At 41.2% G+C, this 19,421-nt stretch overlaps 1 protein-coding gene and 1 long non-coding RNA gene across 3 annotated transcripts in view; one reads left to right on the top strand and one right to left on the bottom strand.

Moving 5' to 3' along the window:
* The window catches only part of DDAH1 (dimethylarginine dimethylaminohydrolase 1), a 97,186-nt gene extending 91,034 nt beyond the window's left edge, over positions 1-6,152 (bottom strand). Inside the window, exons 1-2 of one of the 2 annotated variants that reach the window (XM_043520099.1) lie at positions 5,441-5,903; positions 5,105-5,218 (exon numbers count right to left, since the gene is read on the bottom strand). In XM_043520099.1, the coding sequence (XP_043376034.1) occupies positions 5,105-5,218; positions 5,441-5,770 (444 nt within the window). In that variant the 5' untranslated portion in view covers positions 5,771-5,903. Of the gene's footprint in view, positions 1-5,104; positions 5,219-5,440 lie in introns of both variants that reach the window. The other variant, XM_038414418.2, reaches the window with a different exon arrangement.
* On the top strand, positions 5,105-19,000 carry LOC122461236. Its single transcript, XR_006283082.1, has 3 exons — positions 5,105-5,368; positions 8,223-8,456; positions 18,149-19,000. It is a non-coding gene; the product is annotated as an uncharacterized LOC122461236 (long non-coding RNA).
* Positions 19,001-19,421: the final 421 nt, after the last annotated feature.

Here is a 19,421-nt window from a genome sequence, read left to right as displayed (position 1 = left end):
ATCCCAGGGCATAGTCTAACAATGGGAGAACTGCTAAATTCCACGCAAGGAAAGGTAAAGGCAACCTGACCCCTGAAGGAATGCACTCAGAGAGATCAGGAAGAGGACAGAGGTGCAGCTAGCCCTGTGATACTGACATTGGGAAGTACCAGGAAAAGAATGAAATAAATAAGAAATGGTGCCCATAAACACAGAAACGGTGGTCTCACCTCACACCTCAACACAGATTTCACAGAAGAGTGCTGCTGTGAGTTCTCATCCCCAGTATGAAGTACTGTCTTAAGTCATTAAGAACTACACCAGTAAGACAAACATATACTTCATGATGCAATATCTGGGATTTTTTTATGTTTACCTATTTTTCAAATTCACAGAATTAAGTAATTCACAGTGGATGTTCCAGTCATTAGAGCCAGTAAGTGTAGAATATGGGGTTTTCCTTCTCTTGTTTTTTTTTAATTATAAGCACTTATGGACCAGTCACTTGATGAAGTAAATCTGTACCTGCTGAATTGTTGCAAAGTAGATCTTAACATATTCATGATTTATTTGAGAACTGGTTTCTTAGGAATTAACTGTGTCAACCTGCATTAGAATAATCAAAACTGATTTTAGACAGTAGACATGATTAAATAATTTTTTCAGTATAAATATACCTGAGCTTCACCCCTTTCTGCATCTCTCCTGCATACAATACTCCATTAGAGAAAAATGTCTCTGTAAATGGGGTTGTGATATGAATGGGATTGGGTATGGATTCCTTTCTATTTATCATTTCATCGTTTAATTTAGAGCTTTCAAAAATCTGTTTGTATATGTGCAATACATACTTGTTCAAATACTGATGAGTTTGACTGTACCTTTCCAAATACAGTGAAATTTAATGGTGCTCTGTTCGAGCATGGATTCAATAAGGAAACTGTACATAAATACAGCTGGATTTTATATTACTACAAAGCAGACAATTTATCTAACTGAAGGATAATTTGTTACCATATGCAGCCCTCCAGAATAGTCCTTTTAAATTTTTGAGCATGCTTGTCCCAGTTGGGGTTATGCCATCTTGTGGGTTTTGGTTAACGGGAAAGTTAAATATTTTAATCACCTGGCTGGCATTTGTAATAACCAACATACAATTAATTTCACCCTGTTAGTTCATTGCTTTTATTACCAGGAGCAAAAAAAGGTATCAAGGGCCCAGATCTGCACAGATTTTGCTCCAACTCCCCACATAAATATTTCCTCCCAATACAGACCACCCTGTCTTCTTTCCCAGATCCCCTCCATGTGAGCCTCTCTTTCACTGCCTCCTCAGCCTCGGGCTGTCCAGCTCATCCACCCATCTTTCAAGTCCCAGTCCAATTAGTGTCGAAAAAAAACTCTTTAAAAACCACCTCCTCTCTTCTCATTTTACAGCTGAGTCCATGCTCTTTGCCTGCTCCTTAGTCCTTGCTCTATGGACCACATAAAGTGTAGAAAAAAAAAATCCATAAATACCCCCATTTAGTTATATTGCTGAATCCTATCCCTGTCAGATCTCTCTGCATCAGCACAAGATGGGACCCAACGGTGGGCCAGACACTCATTCCTTGCTCCAAATCTGCCTACAGCCTTCTCTTGAGCTGAGTGAGCCCCACCTCCTGCCAGTGCCATCAGTAGCAATCAGTTGTGTAGCAGGAGCCTTCTACTCCTGCCTGTCTCCCACAAGCTGCTGCCGCATTTTGCATTGGCCCCCTTGTTGAATCTTTACATTACAACCTTCTGGGCTCCTTCTGAGCACAGACCTGGATCCAGACTTAATCTGTCCATTTATTACAACTCATAACATAGTGCTGGCAATTCTATAGCTTAGGGAGAGATGACACCTCTATTCTAAGGTTAGCATGGTCCCTTACGTTCACATAGAGCAGTGGTTTTCAACTCAGGGTATGCGTAGCTCTGGGGGTACGCAGAGGGCTTCCAGGGGTACATCAACACATCTAGACATTTGCCTACTCTTAAAACAGGCTACATAAAAAGCACTAGTGAAGTCAGTACAAACTAAAATTTCATACAATGACTTGTTGATACTGCTCTATATACAAGTGTAAGTACAATATTTATACTCCAGTTGATTTATTTTACAATGACATGGTAAAAATGAGAAAGTAAGCACTTTGTCAGTAATAGCGTGCTGCGACACTTCTGTTTTTTTATGTCTAATTTTGTAAGCAAGTACTTTTAAGTGAGGTGAAACTTGGGGGTACGCAAGACAAATCAGACTCCTGAAATGGGTACAGTAGTCTGAAAAGGTTGAGACCCACTGACATCGAGCTCCACTGAAGTTGCCAGGACTCTACACGGGCATAATCAATCATGCCAGGAGGTCATGGTATAGGTTCAGTGAAAAAACTCTCTTGAAGTCTGGTTGAGAAACAGCTGCATTTGAAAGTAACATACTGCACCCACATACTACTTTGATGTCATTACCTTTTTAAACACATATCTGGCTGCACTCCTCCAAATACATGCCCGTGCATGTTCTTGAATGAGAGATTTGTGCATTCTCTCAGACAGTTGCACTACTTGACAAGACACATAGAAAACAACCTTTTAATTCATTTTTTTAAGAGAGAAAACTAAATTCAAATAATCTATGTAAATGGCACATTCAGTTATTTCCTGAGGGCCCAAAAGTATGCTAGCAGCTTCAAAGAAACAAGTAAAAACTCAGCCCTACCCCACAGCTCATCTGTGAATACGGAGTGTGAAAAGAGCAGTGAGGGTAAACAAACAGAGAAAAAGGGAGGGAAACTGGAATGAGGAAGATAAGTATTACAATAAAGATTATATGAATACACAGTAAGACACGTTCCCAACTTCCGGGTTCTGTTGGGGAGCACATTTTATTCCCTACCTCTGTCTCACTTACTAGAGGCAAGATGACAGAAATGCGTTTAAGATGCATTTGAATGCAGAGAGGGAGGTGGTTTGATTAACAGGTTTGAAGGGTCAAACATAAAGACTGGAATTTCAGAGCAAAGGTTCCTACAGCAGTAACTCAGTCACTTGCACCTACTTGTTAAATGCCAGAGTCTGCACTCCTTGTGCCCAAGATTTTCCACTGATTTCTACCACACAGAAATCATAGGTGCACCATGAATGCACAATTGGGTTTAAGGCATTCATGTTAAAATTACATGTATTGACACAAATAACTCACATGCACACAAAGGGCTGGGGAAAGGTGACCATGTGCATCTTTGTTCTGAATGTCCTGAAATGTGAAAGATACACTGAATGCTTTATCAAAAGAATTTTATTCTGAATATATCAGAACTGTTACTAATTTGCACTAATAACTGAAGACCCATTATGAATTACTGTACTCTGCAGGTTAATAAATACTGCAAATTAAAACTGAAAAGAGAAACAATGAGTCTAAGTTTACATTGTAGTAGTGTCAGTTATTGATAACTATTCAAAACACACTAGTAAATATGATGCAAAAATAATAAAAACTCTAACATGCAATCTCCCTACATTCTATGACGTTTTTACTGAAGAACGGCAAGAGCAAACAACAAAAACATTGTGCAGTTTTATATAGTGTGCTGTTTAAAACACTTCTACTAAGTCAAAGTACTAATTATTTGTAACAGAGAATTGATAGATCTTTGTTATTGTATTATCTAACTGCCTGATTTCTCTTAGCTGCTAATCTGCTTCAGACTTTTCCCAGCTCATCCTCTGCTGACTGCTTTTATTTCATTTTCTGGTTGGCTGATCTTTTCCCTGCTTGTCTGAACTGAATGCAAAGGTCGTTCCTGACATGAGTTACTTCTGCCCTGGGTATAGGGTACATCAATAACTGTAATTGGGAGGAGTGTTAGTAGATATCCTCTTATATAAAAAGGGGAGAAATACTATTTAATAAATACATTGTTGAAGGACTCCAAGTGAAGATGTGACTTAGAACGGTCATAAAACACATTTGAAAATGTCAGAGGGGTGCTATTGCAGCTTAATGAAGAAGAAAACACCGAAGCCCACTTAAATTATTGAATCCCAAGAGTCCAAGACAGCTAGAATCCCTAGAAGCACACTATTTTTAAAAGTGTTGCACAGTAAGTTCAAATACTCCCTGACTGTGGCAATGGCTTTTTAGTCAATTTATATTTAAAGATATTTGAGAAACTAAACTGACTGCATGTTTTAAAAATGTACTTAACGCTAGTCTACACAGGCACTGACCATCACAAGGTCTACACCCAGGAAAGATATTAAATATCTGCACTCAAAGCTGCAATATAGTGCTTATACAACCTGCTGAGTTAATAAGATTAACACTTTAATATACTATATTGATATATTAATCTGTTATAGGGACATATGTCACACTAAATTATGTAGGTGTGCATTTTTTTTTGTTCATATGTAAAAAACACACAAATCCACACACCATCTTTCAGCGTTTTAAAGGAGTAATGCACATTCAATAGAAATGTCAGTGAAACGGAATAAATTCAATGTTTCGATCCAGCTTCTCTAACGCAAGAGTGAATTTAAATTTTTCTACATCTACACATATATTAGATTCACACCGACCCTTGTGCAATGTTGCACATATACCGAGAGTTAACATTATTAGCATAATGGTTTTAACATTGTTGTACCATCTCTCTAGATTGTGTTTAAACTTACAAAGAACTGCTGTGATTTACTACAAAAGGCTTCAGTATGTCTTAAAACACATCAGAGTGATATATTTCGTGCAACAAAATGACAGACATCCAGACATGTTTGTTAAGCACAACTACTGTAGTTGTAAAAGATAAAGGACTAGCACCGTTTTTCAGACTAATCAATTTGAAGTCACCATGACAGCCTTGTCAGGACAACAACAAGAACATACATCTGGATTCCTTTTCTTTCTGATACAAATTGTAGGTGATTCACTGCACGACTGAGAATTAAGTCAGACGTGTTCTTCCCAAGCTGTGGCTATTGTGCTAAGCATGGGAAAGCTTCTCCGTAAGGGCTCAGGTTGGAGTTCATTGTGGGAAAGGGAGACTGCAAGTGCCTTGAGCATCTTCTGACTCTCCTCTCCCATCATGCCACCAACCTGCCACGCCTTACAGCATACACGGCTGCCTTCCCGGAACAGCTGTTCCTTGCAAACATTTCCCACGGAGATCTTCGGTTTAATTCCGTGCATTTGCATTTTCACCGGCTCTGTCTGCATGAAGTTAAAATAAAACGTCACAGAGCAAGTCCGGCCAGAAAATCCCAGCCTGGGATTTTGCGGACAATGGGCTCTACCCCCGCCCGGGAAGTTACAGAGATCTTGGCAGAGGCCGCGTGGGGACTTGGGGGAAGGGAGCAGCAGGTAGGGCACAAGGTCTGGAGCCCCGCCCGTGCTCAGCGAGCCTCCCGCCCCCGCTCCCCCTGCAGCCGGTACCTCCTTTCGCCTGCTGGGAGCCCCCGGCCGGGTGATCAGGGCGGTCTCCTCGCACACCACGGCCACGTCCTCCACGAAGACACAGTCGGGCAGGCTCTCGTCGGCCGGCAGCTCCAGCACCTGCAGCCCCAGCTTGCTCTTGAGCACCGCGACGTAGAGCTGGTGCTCCCGCTCGGCCCGGGCGAAGTCCACCTCCTGGCCCTTCTCGATCCGCAGCGCGTGCTGGCGCAGCGACTCGGGCAGAGCCCGCACCACGGCGTGGCTGCACCGCCCCAGGCTCCAGCCGCCGCCGCCGCCGCCGCCGCTGCTGCTGCTGCTCAGCCCGGCCATGCTGGGAGTCGAGTAGCAGGCACCGCCGCGCGCTCACTGCACAGCAGCCAGGCTCCGTCCCCGTGGGGTAGGGCTCACGCCGCTCTGCCTGCATAGGCAGCCCACCATTGGTGCGGTTCCAAGGGAGTTCCCATTGGCTGGCTGCTCGGATCGAAGCACCTGATTGGTCGTTTTGGCAGAGCCCTGTACCTGTTTTCTGGGTTGCAAGGTGGGGGGGAGGGGGGCGAGGGAGCCCTAGGACCTGTTCCTGGAGGGGTGGGGGGAACTGGAGGAGCGCGCTCCGCGGGCTGCCCTTGCAAGTGCTCAGCTGCTGCACCGCTCGGAGCTCGCTGGCTGCAGCCTGTGTGGAGGGAGGAAGATGGGCCAGGTGCCCAGCCCCTCATTCGCTGGGACTTCACTGTATTTGGATTCTTCTGAAAGCACATAGGCCACCTTCTGAACCTGTGTGCCAGTGCCTACCGGCTGGCTCCCCTGTAAGTGAGGGTGGCAGGGAGAAGAGCAGGAGGTTCTTTATGCCCTTCCTCCCTTCCCCATCCTGCACCTATGTAAGGACCAGGTGTATGTACTGCATCCTCAATGTGCAGGGATGGGAGAGGACTCTTCAGCTCTAAACCTCTTTTTGGTAGGGAGGTGTCCACTCAACAGAATTTGGTTCCAGATGCAAATCCAAACGTTCCCTGGAGCTGAGGAGGGAGGATATTTAGGGCCATCTCGAATTTTGAGTTGCTAATAACTTTGCAAGAGCAATTTCTTAGGCCAGGTCTACACTATAAACTTACATCCGTATAACTAGGTTGCTCAGGGGTGTGAAAAATCCACACCATCGAGTGACACAGTTATACCAACCTAAGCCTGATGGAGACAGCTCTATGTCAACAGGAGGGCTTCTCCTCTCAACATAGCTACTGCCTCTTTTAGAGGTGGATTAACTACGCCAACAGGAGAAGCTCTCCAGTTGGCATAGTAGCATCTGTACTAAAGCACTATAGTGGCATAGCTGCAGTTTTTTTAAGTATAGTTCTTCGCATCCCAGCACTGTATTTTGTTAAAGGAATTTGTGTTTGAAGACAAAATGAGGACAGGTGAAGTGTGGTACCTTCAACTTGTGTAATACATTCGTTCAAATAGTTGTACAAAAGTGACAAAGCATATCTCTCCCTCTCTCTCTCTCTCACATTTAGTTCTTGACATTTTTTCCTCTCTCAAAACTTCCATGAAATGGCCTGCCCTGTTTCATATAAAAACATGAAAAAAAGAAAGTTTTGCATGTACTCAAGGACAATATACTTTCAACTGAAAGAAGTTTCACACTTTTCGGAAATGTGATACTCTTGCCCATATATGGTCCTGTTTCAGAGAAATATCCTGTAAACATTCAGTTTTTGAGTTAGGTTTTGTTGTATGAATTTTTTTTTAAATACAAAATAAGGCCATTTTTGAAATTTTTAAAATCAAAGCAAAACTTGAGGTTTTCACATTGGTTTAGCATTTTAATACACTGGTATTAGAAACAATGGTATATTAATTTGAAAATCATATACTATACATGTATAATGTCATTGTCTACCAATTATTTACCAGAATGGGGCCAGACTCTGTACCATGAAACCAATGGGCATTTTGCCATTGATTTCAGTGGGAGCAGGAACATAATAAGGCTTAAGGCCAATGGGGCAATGGAGCTAATTCCAGGATCAGATGCCAAGTAATCTTAATACATTGAGATAAACAGCAAATGTGAAATCCTGGCTCCATGGAAATCTGTGGCAAAACTTTGAATTGACTTCAATTTTATTTCCAATAAATTCAGGAGTACTTACTTGGATATCTGATCATTTCCATAACTACATATCTATATTTTAGTTTACAATTATTCCAATAACCACAAGGGCACTTAGATAGCCAAATCATTCATATAACTGTACCTGCAAGTCTTTGGCTTCAGGTTAATGAACATCTAATTTGGGTATTGTAGAAAAGTGCCTTACCTCTCTCTGTCAAGATGCACAGCTCTGACAAAAAGAAAAGGAGTACTTGTGGCACCTTAGAGACTAACACATTTATTTGAGCATAAGCTTTCGTGAACTACAGCTCACTTCATTCGATGAAGTGAGCTGTAGCTCACGAAAGCTTATGCTCAAATAAATGTGTTAGTCTCTAAGGTGCCACAAGTACTCCTTTTCTTTTTGCGAATACAGACTAACACGGCTGCTACTCTGAAACAGCTCTGACAGTTTCCCCACAGTAGGCCATAGTCTCCCTCTGGTGGTGGGGTAGTTTGGTTGGACGATTGAGGTACTCCAGGGCACAATGAGCTCCAGATAAAAGTTCAAAGGAAATTAAAAGCAAACTATCAAATCTCCAAGTCTTTTTACTGGGTCACTGTCCTCCCTTGAGGGCCTGTCTGACTTCTCCCCCTTCTTCACTACGCCACCTTTTCTCTTCATTGCAGGGATTTCCACTTCTATGAGGTAGCAGCAAGTGGGAATCCAGTCCCTCCCTCTACTCCAGTCTCCAGCTCAAGGACCTAAACTATGAAGCAACTGTCCACTCAAAGAAAGACCCACCCTACTTCACTTTTCCCTCAGCCATTTTTTTGCTTTGGAACGTCTCTTCCTAGGCCTTATCCAGCATCGTCAGCCAGGTACTTCCCAGGTTCCTTCCCTGGTTATTGCAATGACCACATGTATGTAGTATTTGAATAGCTATATAAATATGGGTATTAAATGTATTTTCAATATACAAACAGGCAAATAATCTCTGTTATTTAGGAGAATGACAAACTATTGAGGAACTTGAAGATAGAATTGGAAGTGGTGGTTCAACACACATATAAAATTTGATGATTCTACATTTATCAAAGCATCATTTTGTATTTTTATCATTATAAATCATAGTTTTGGCCAATGACACACACTTTTTGGGGGGGAGGGGAGCATGATTTTAGCCAGAAGAAAAAATAGTAAGATTAGTCAATAATTAGGATAAATATAGGTTCCATAATAAGAAATAGCATGTGTTGAAAATAGTGATCTCACAATCACTGAAGAGAGTAGTTCTAATAATTTTAGATTTTCAAACATTCAAAATATGTAATTTATTTATAAACTGTTACTTTTTTTTTAAACTCTTACTAAAATTTGCAGGAATATGGGATATTAGGTGATGCTGCCATCATGTGCACTTATATGATAGAATAATGTGGTTTTCCTGTAGTAATTATCACTGACATGGGATGACCTCAGATGGACAATAGAATTTATAGGTCTACATATCATAAACTTATGATAGTGCTGTATGGAAGGACTAAATATATATAAATTGTTTCTAACAGCTTTTGTATGCCATTCTGTTTCTAAGAAGGAGGGAGGCTGTTTATGGACAGAGGTCCTTATGCAAAGAATACAATGCACTTTGAACCAGTAGCACTGTGGATAAACACAGGCAAATGGAGTTTATCCACTTCTCATTTGAGGACTGTGGAGTTTAGTTTAAGTTAGTTTACCCACTTCTTTTTTTACCACTATTCCACTGCTTTGAACATACAAAATATTATATATGGACACAAAGTTATAGAAACAAAGTATTGAATATGCTATAAACCAAAATGCTACATGTAGCTATTTAAAGGTACAGGTGCAGTTTAAATGTAAATCAAAACTAGCTTTTTGAGGTTAATATTTTTGTAACCATGACATGTCATTAACAGTGTCTATGAACAGATGCAGTATGAGCAAAATTGTGCATATTTATGGTAAGGGTAGCAAAAATTATTCAGTTTACATATAAATTAACAGTACACACAAAAATTACACAGTCTGATTAGTTAAAATTCATCATAATAGCATATGCGTAATCAAAAAGCTACAGGGTCAACTATAATCATCTTCATTCTTTCCAGATTCATGGAGTATATTTATTTCATCACTTTATGGATTACATTATTACAGATACTTTGTGTTTTCCAAATATAGTGAGTTCAAACAGGTGCTAGTGGAAGTCAGTAGAGATGCCATCTGCTAGCCAGAAAAGAAAGAGATGTCACAAGGAAAGTATCCTAAATGAATTCAGCAACAAATAAAAACAAAAACAAAAAACACCACCATTCTAACAGGGACCAGTTTAGAAGGTACTATGCACAACACTTAAACAACATGAAAATTGGTAGCTAGAAAGAGAAAATAGGGAAAACACACTGTACGTTCACATAGAAAAGTATACATAGTCATTGACATCAAAGTGACTTATCTGACAGTGCCAGTGAGAAAGTCGGAAGAGGGATAGAAGAAAGTTGAATTACAGGAATGTACTTGTGAAAGCACTTTCAAAAGAAAGCAGTAGCTTTGAAAAAAGATATATTATTTTAAAGGTTTGTCAGAACAGAAAAAAAATCAGCAAGAAACAAAGTAAAAATCCATCACTTTGACAAAATCACTTGGCATATTAGCCAGATTTTCGAGCCATGGCATTACATTCAGAAAAGAACCAATAATTTTGGCAGAAGATGGTTACATACTAGAGATTCTGAAACTTATTTCTGGGATGAGTCGTGTAGTGTAAATAAAGCATGTTTTAACACATATATTTCTTTGGCATGTTATGTCATCTTTGTGAGTCAATGAGGACTCGGAATTTATGCCAAAAATCAGGCAACGCCCATGTACTGCACTATGTAATTGAAGATCACAGTTGTTCACTGCTATTGAACAATTTGCGTGACAGTAACAAACTGTGGAATTTGGATCTATGCCAAGTGAAAAAGCATATCAAGCAGCCTGGGCAATTTTTTGAAGCCTTCTAGGATGCCAAGTCTGAACATACTTTCCAGCACTTGCAGATGCTAGCAGTCCTTAACACCACTCTCTCTCTCTCTCTCTCCCTAAAGTTTTTATATAGGGTGTGTCACTGTGTTAACTAAGTGTTGCACAAAATTAAAGACCAGAACAAAAAAGGCATGCTAGACATTCTACCAGCAACTCTCTGCCATGTGGATAAGTCCACTGTACCAGAAACATAGTTAGAAGCCATTGGGTAAAATTTTCAAGTTTCTTATAACATAATCAGACTGCTGCCCAAACGTGAGATGTATGATCCTACACTCCTTACTTGGGCAAAACTTCCATTAGTATCAACTGGAGTTTGGTCTGAGCAAGGGAACATGATTTGGTCCTAACTGACACTCCTGTGAGGGAAGTAAGTATTATTTATCCACATTTACAGATAGGGATACTGAGGCAAAACTGTTAAATGAGGGCTTGTCTACACAGGAAAAATTATCCTGGAATAGCTATTTTGCATTAAACTATTCCCAGTCAAATTCCTGAGTGGATTCTCTTATTCTGGAATAAGAATTCTTTATTCTGAATTATCTTAATCCATTTTGAATGTGGAGTTAATCAGGAATAGCTATTCCACTTTATAGTCATACCCTATCTTAAGCCAAAATTTACTTCACAATATAGACAAGCCCTGATTTTCCAAGGTCACACAACAAGCCAGTGTCAGAGCTAGGATTAGCATACAGAATTTCCTGACTTTCAATCCAGCCCACTTTTACACAAAATAGCTCAGTCATTTAGGCAAATTATATTCTTACTAAAAATCGTGTTATCAGGATATCAACTCAATAATCTGAGTAAAGTCAGGGGAGTTAAAAAACATTAACTGATTGCATTCAGGCAACATATGCACAAACACTAAGACACCTTACTAAGCTTGTGCCAGTCTTTATATTTTCAAAGGGCTGTACAAATATAACTATTTAATACTCAAGTTTATTCCCTTTTTATTATAATGGTAGAAAAAGAAGCTAATGCAAGCTGAAAATAGCTGTGAACTATTCAGTGTTTATGTAGCAGAGACTTCTTTGGAGGGAACAGTGATCACTTCCAGATGTTAAACCATGTATCTGTCAGCATCTGGCAGAACCTTCTGGAGGTACAATGTTTTCCTGATTTCTCCCCTACCTGAGCCTAGGGAAACTAGAGGTAAGTTATCTGAACAAAAGGTTAGAGATCCATACCCTGACTGCAGAATTTGTTCTATACTGGTTCAGTAGAAACACAGTATTTGTTTAATCTACTGTGGTATAATAAAGTAGGCACTTTGTCAGCTGGCACTTTACATAAGACAAATAGCAATTTCCATGAACTGACAGCTAAGCAGTTGGGAAAAAAAAGCTGTCAAAGATTATCCTTTAGAAATCAGCTTTGACAGCAGTCTTGCCAATATGTATGGCACCAAGAAGCACAGACAAAACTCAGAGGAGTCGTGCATGCTTAGCATCTACGATTGTCCTACTTCTTTTGTTACAATGAGATGCACTAGTACAGCTAAGATGAACTTTGGATTTACTCAATTGGGCAAACAGACCTTTTGGACCTTAACTGCATAACTCCTGTAGAATTCTTTTCTATAGATTCATTGATAGTACCTCATCTTCTTTGCCATAGCTCACACACTTCTAAAATTCCCTTTCAGTAAATGAAATCTGTCATTTAGGAGTGTGGAAGATCAAAGCTGTGGTGCACCACAAATTCACATTACCATGGATAAAAGGGTCTCCAGGTGAAAATGAAAGCATTAGAATTTTCCTTACAGAAAAGAGTGGGGGAAGATAATATTTGATTCAATGATGGATGTATTTCCTAGACAAATGCAACAAATACTAGACAGGTTTCAGAGTAGCAGCTGTGTTAATCTGTATTCGCAAAAAGAAAAGGAGGACTTGTGGCACCTTAGAGACTAACACATTTATTTGAGCATAAGCTTTCGTGAGCTACAGCTCACTTCATCGGATGCATTTGGTGGAAGATACAGTGGGGAGATTTATATACACACACAGAGAACATGAAACAATGGGTTTTATCATAAACACTGTAAGGACTGGCCTGTCTCCCAAGATCTGGGAGAGTGATGGGTGGTCCTTCAGGATAGGTTGTAGATGCGTTGGAGAGGTTTCAGTTGGGGGCTGAAGGTGATGGCTAGTGGCATTCTGTTATTTTCTTTGTTGGGCCTGTCCTATAGTAGGTGACTTCTGGGTACCCTTCTGGCTCTGTCAATCTGTTTCTTCACTTCAGCAGGTGGGTATTGTAGTTGTAAGAATGCATGATAGAGATCTTGTAGGTGTTTGTCTCTGTCTGAGGGGTTTGAGCAAATGCGGTTATATCGTAGAGCTTAGCTGTAGACAATGGATCGTGTGGTGTGATCTGGATGAAAGCTAGAGGCATGTAGGTAGGAATAGCGGTCAGTAGGTTTCCGATATAGGGTGGTGTTTATGTGACCATCGCTTATTAGCACCGTAGTGTCCAGAAAGTGGATCTCTTGTGTGGACTGGTCCAGGCTGAGGTTGATGGTGGGATGGAAATTGTTGAAATCATGGTGGAATTCCTCAAGGGCTTCTTTTCCATGGGTCCAGATGTCAACAATGTAGCACAAGTAGAGTAGGGGCATTAGGGGACGAGAGCTGAGGAAGAGTTGTTCTAAGTCAGCCATAAAAATGTTGGCATACTGTGGGGCCATGCGGGTACCCATAGCAGTGCCGCTGATTTGAAGGTATACATTGTCCCCAAATGTGAAACAGTTATGGGTGAGGACAAAGTCACAAAGTTCAGCTACCAGGTTAGCCGTGACATTATCGGGGATACTGTTCCTGATGGCTTGTAGTCCATCTTTGTGTGGAATGTTGGTGTAGAGGGCTTCTACATCCATAGTGGCTAGGATGGTGTTTTCAGGAAGATCACCGATGGACTGTAGTTTCCTCAGGAAGTCAGTGGTGTCTCGAAGATAGCTGAGAGTGCTGGTAACGTAAGGCCTGAGGTGGGAGTCTACATAGCCAGACAATCCTGCTGTCAGGGTGCCAATGCCTGAGATGATGGGGCGGCCAGATTTCCAGGTTTATGGATCTTGGGTAGCAGATAGAATACCCCAGGTCAGGGTTCCAGGGGTGTGTCTGTGCGGATTTGTTCTTGTGCTTTTTCAGGGAGTTTCTTGAGCAAATGCTGTAGTTTCTTTTGGTAACCCTCAGTGGGATCAGAGGGTAATGGCTTGCAGAAAGTGGTGTTGGAGAGCTGCTTAGTAGCCTCTTGTTCATATTCCGACCTATTCATGATGATGACAGCACCTCCTTTGTCAGCCTTTTAGATTATGATGTCAGAGTTGTTTCTGAGGCTGTGGATGGCATTGTGCTCTGCACGGCTGAGGTTATGGGGCAAGTGATGCTGCTTTTCCACAATTTCAGCCCATGCACGTCAGCGGAAGCACTCTATGTAGAAGTCCAGTCTGCTGTTTCGACCTTCAGGTGGAGTCCACCCAGAATCCTTCTTTTTGTAGTGTTGGTAGGAAGGTCTCTGTGGGTTAATATGTTGGTCAGAGATGTGTTGGAAATATTCTTTGAGTCGGAGATGTCAAAAATCCCTATATCGGAAACCTACTGACCACTATTCCTACCTACATGCGTCTAGCTTTCATCCAGATCACACCACACGATCCATTGTCTACAGCCAAGCTCTACAATAGAACCGCATTTGCTCCAACCCCTCAGACAGAGACAAACACCTACAAGATCTCTATCATGCATTCTTACAACTACAATACCCACCCGCTGAAGTGAAGAAACAGATTGACAGAGCCAGAAGGGTACCCAGAAGTCACCTACTACAGGACAGGCCCAACAAAGAAAATAACAGAACACCACTAGCCATCACCTTCAGCCCCCAACTGAAACCTCTCCAACGCATCATCAAGGATCTACAACCTATCCTGAAGGACCACCCATCACTCTCACAGATCTTGGGAGACAGGCCAGTCCTTGCTTACAGAAAGCCCCCCAACGTGAAGGAAATACTCACCAGCAAACACACACCACACAACAGAACCACTAACCCAGGAATCTATCCTTGCAACAAAACCCATTGCCAACTCTGTCCACATATCTATTCAGGGGACACCATCATAGGGCCTAATCACATCAGCCACACTATCAGAGGCTCGTTCACCTGCGCATCTACCAATGTGATATATGCCATCATGTGCCAGCAATGCCCCTCTGCCATATACATTGGTCAAACTGGACAGTCTCTACGTAAAAGAATGAATGGACACAAATCAGACGTCAAGAATTATAACATTCAAAAACCAGTCGGCGAACACTTCAATCTCTCCGGTCACCCGATTACAGACCTGAGAGTGGCTACCCTTCAACAACAAAACTTCAAAACCAGTCTCCAGCGAGAGCCTGCTGAATTGGAATTAATTTGCAAACTGGATACAATTAACTTAGGCTTGAATAGAGACTGGGAGTGGATGAGTCATTACACAAAGTAAAACTATTTCCCCATGTTATTTCTCCCCCCCCCCCCGCCCCAGCCCCCACTGTTCCTCAGATGTTCTTGTTAATTGCTGGAAATGGCCCACCTTGCTTGTCACCATGAAAGGTTTTCCTCCTCCTCCCCCCCGCTGCTGGTGACAGCTCCTCTTAAGTGATCATTCTCCTTACAGTGTGTATGATAAAACCCACTGTTTCATGTTCTCTGTGTGTATATAAATCTCCCCACTGTATTTTCCACCGAATGCATCTGATGAAGTGAGCTGTAGCTCACGAAAGCTTATGCTCAAATAAATGTGTTAGTCTCTAAGGTGCCACAAGTCCTCCTTTTCTTTTTGCGAATACAGACTAACACGGCTGCTACTCTGAAATCTGTCATTGTAGTAATGTATGTTATTGTATTAGCTTGGCAAGAAAAGGTCAATATGCATTTTAAAGAAGAAAATTCAGTTGTATCTGACAGGTAGATTACTCATGCTCAGCCCACACAATTGTATTGTAAGTTTAGGTAGGAAATGCTGATCTATTAATGATGGCACAGCTCTGCAGTAAGTTTACCAAGGGATGTTTGCACATTCTGATATACCCCACCACGCATAATAAGACACAAGAAATTTGCAAGACATATGGGATGAAATCTGCAATCAAAGGCTTCACTGCTCCAATGGTAATCATGTGGGTGGACACCTGCACAGCACTCACAGCAGGAGCAGAACCAAGTGTTGGATTTAAACCATGGTTACACAGCATGGTATCTATAAAAGAACCAATCATTTAAGTGGCACAACTGCAGTTTGCATTGGAGCTCCTGTGATAGCAACTACATTAATAGTAAAAATATATACACAGTATTTACTATTAAAAGCTTAAAAAGACTGATAGATTTGTAAGGACAGTCCAATCTGGTGCTGACTGGATGATTACTAAGGGGGATGCTTGGGAAGAAATTAAGTAGGAAAAGGCAGTTTCAGACTTACAAAATACAATGGCACTCAGACTTAGAGATGTGAGGCTGCAGTTTAGTAATTACCCAAAAGGGCATTGTCAGACACCTGTAGAGAATGCATTGCCTTCAGAGTTGAGTGTGTGAGGAAATCTGTAATGTATAAAGCAGGTTTTACAGATTGCTCATTTTATTAATCTCAAATTGTTAAGAGCATCTAAAATTAATAAGGAAAAATGCAGGTGGATATTGTCAATAGCTCAGGATACTCTCTGGGGCAGTCAGAAATCTGGTGGCAATGATGTTAGCCTTCTTGGAGAGCCTACTCCAGCAATTAAAGCAGAAAGGATTATGGCATATTCACTCATGCTACACAGTCAGCATTTAGTGAACCTCAGATAGCTAAGTAAGATAGCAGGACAGGGTGCAGGGACACTAGCTAGTGCCCAGTGAACAGACACTAGCCCACCTTCCCCCAGGGGAAGATCTGTAAGGTCTGCCTGGGAGACAGAAGGGGTAAAAATCCTTTGGGAAGTTAGGGGTCCACAGCCAGGGTCACATGGCAGGGCTGAGTTGTAGCCATGCGAGGGATTTTTCTGTTCAATTTTTTGTGCTTGTGTTTATAACAAGAAGTTATGTTAATTTTATTCTTGAAGAAAGAAGCCATGGTGCCTGAAGGTAAAAGTTTCAGAAGTGCCTAAGTCCCATTGAAAAAGTTAATGGAACTTAGGTGCTTTCAAAAATGTTACCATAAGACTACATATGGCTTTTCTGCTGAGTCATCCAAACAGCTGACAGCGCTTTGCTGGTGCCCTACTGCGATCAGGTGGGCCAGGCCCAGGAGGGGACTGGACAGATGGGGGACAGCTGTTGTCCACAGCATCATCTCCTGACAAACTCATGGAGAGTCAGCATTATGAGACAATGATGTTTGGACTGTTGCTACAGAATCTGATGCTTTCCTTAGCTTGGATCTCCCATTACCTTTGGGAGCTATTAGTAGGTGAACCAGACTTACTCATCACTTAATCATCTTTTGTTTTGAGTTTTAAATGTTTGATGCATTCTTGATGCTGATGGGCCCTCACGATTTAAATATCGCCTAATATATTAGTATCTTCCTTCTTTATGGTAAGTATATTGTCAACAAACAGTTTTCAGATGTGACTGTGAAAAAGGATATTTAAATGAAAATAGCTAGGTGGAGTTAGTTACATATTCCTGGGAAAGACACCACTAAGTTATTACTTATATACAAGTCAGCAATTTTGTGGATTTCTTTTTGTTCCCACCTAGGCCAAGCGAAGGTTATTTTGCAAGCTAGGACTGGAGCCAGCCAGCCAGCCATATTAATACATCACAAATTAAACTAAAATAAAAAAGTGAACATTTCCAGGGTTCTTATTACTAAATTTAATAATATACTCTGTCAACAGTGATGGTTAAGAGATTGTATAAGCAGAAAGAATATGGAAGGTTAGCTTCAAAATCAACCCTCTGGGTTTAATGCAATTATCTTTGCTATTATCTAGCACAAAAAAGGATGGGAAAGGTTCTTCTTTCTTCAACGCAAGATGTTCTTTAGACTGCTCAGATTTGCAAAAAAATGCAGATAATTCCATCGGAAGCATGATCAAAATGTAATTAATATGGGCAGCAATACCATAGGAAATCTTGAAAGGATATCAGCTGTTAAAATTTATTCTTTTAGGACTTTCATATTGAATATCCATCAGTTTAAACAACCGTATGTAAGATACGTTAGCTGTGCGCTGGGAATGTTCTGCCTCCTCCTTGCTTAGCTAGCCTACAGCTAATGTGCCTTGCAGACCTGTTGACATTTTAAAATTTCTATATTTCTATGTTTGATGCCAGTTTTTGCATTATATGACAATTTCAACCACCTTTGTATTATGTACAGACAACAGATATTTGGCATTTTTAGTTGCCTTATATGAATGCAATGAATGTTGGTTTTACCATGTAGTTAGAGAGAAATTGAGTAATATATGCAGGCTCTCTCTGCTGTTAAGTTTGGTGGCCTTATTAGTTTAGTTGTGTTTGAGGGCAGGTGACATTAATGTACAGGACTTGTTATACTTTTCCCAAGGTAACTGAAAAGGAGAAAGTCAGCACTGAAAGCAGGTAGCCTTCCCACCAACGTCTCTGAAAGAAACAGCAGATCATCAGCAGAAATGTACTCCACACAGTCTGCCAACTTTGCTCCTTACTCACACCTTCCCTTCCTAAAAACTGTTATATTCTTATTTCACTCAATATCATCTAAAAACACCACATATTAATCAGCAATACAGCCAAAGTGGAAATGTAAGAAGTTTGCCTTTTATTTTGCATCTAAGAACAGAATAATTATTTAACGATTATGGTATTGGTTTTGCAAGATTTATAAAACTGAAAAGTAATTAATTGTTCACTTTAGCAGATATATTAACAACAGTAATGGAGGTTCGATACTTGTACAAGCCTTTCAATTAGAAAGTCTTTTGAAACAAACTTTTTTTTATTATTAATTAGGGGCAAAGCATTCTTTAAGGAAAAAGGCGAAGATCAATATTTTGAAAGGTGATTAATGATTTTAGGTATCTTCATTTTTGGTTGAGTGTCCATTAGAGCTTGTTTATTAAATTGTTACAGAGTTTTCATATGATTTTCTTCATTTGTGCCTCTGCTTCATGATCTTGATCTTCCACAATACCTACATTTCACAAGAATGGTGGTTCTCAAACTATCGGGTGCGCCTCCTAAGGGAGGCATGGGAATATGTCAAGGGAGGTGCGAGTTGTGTGATTTTTTTTTAAAAAGAGCTCTGGTTGTCAGCCCTGGATGGCTGGGACTCATGCAGAAGGGCTGTACACACCTGGGAGGCAGGGACAAAGGGGAACGCCGGAGCCCTACCACCCCAGAGCTGACAGCTGGAGCCTGGCCACCCAGGCTCAGGTTCTCCCCCGTCTCACCGGGAGACAGCACAGGCTCAGGCTGTCAGCCCTGGGGCGGCAGCAGCAGTGCAGAAGTAAGGGTGGCAATGCGGCACTAAGCCTGCTGTGAAAAGTGATATTGACAAATATCACTTTTCTCTTTGCCTCCCTTACTGCTGTGCTGCTGCTGGCATGGCGCTGCCTTCAGAGCTGGGCACCCAGCCAGCAGCCGTTGCTCTCTGCTCTGCCTTCAGAGCTGGGTGGTGGGGAGAGGCCTAAACAACTACAGGCACAAAGAAGGGGAGCCTGATCAAATAAGTTTGATCACCACTGTACTAAAACAAAACTGGCAACTACAAACTGAAATGTGTGCGTGCAGGAGACAGAACTTTCTTAGCAACTAGCCTGTGAATTTGGAAGCCACTCCCTGAAGAGGTCAGCTTTGCG

Source organism: Dermochelys coriacea, chromosome 8, assembly GCF_009764565.3.
Source record: "Dermochelys coriacea isolate rDerCor1 chromosome 8, rDerCor1.pri.v4, whole genome shotgun sequence".
Classification (NCBI taxonomy): Eukaryota; Metazoa; Chordata; order Testudines; family Dermochelyidae; genus Dermochelys; species Dermochelys coriacea.
Note: the sequence above shows the minus strand (reverse complement) of the source record. Positions and strands in the feature narration are given on the sequence as shown.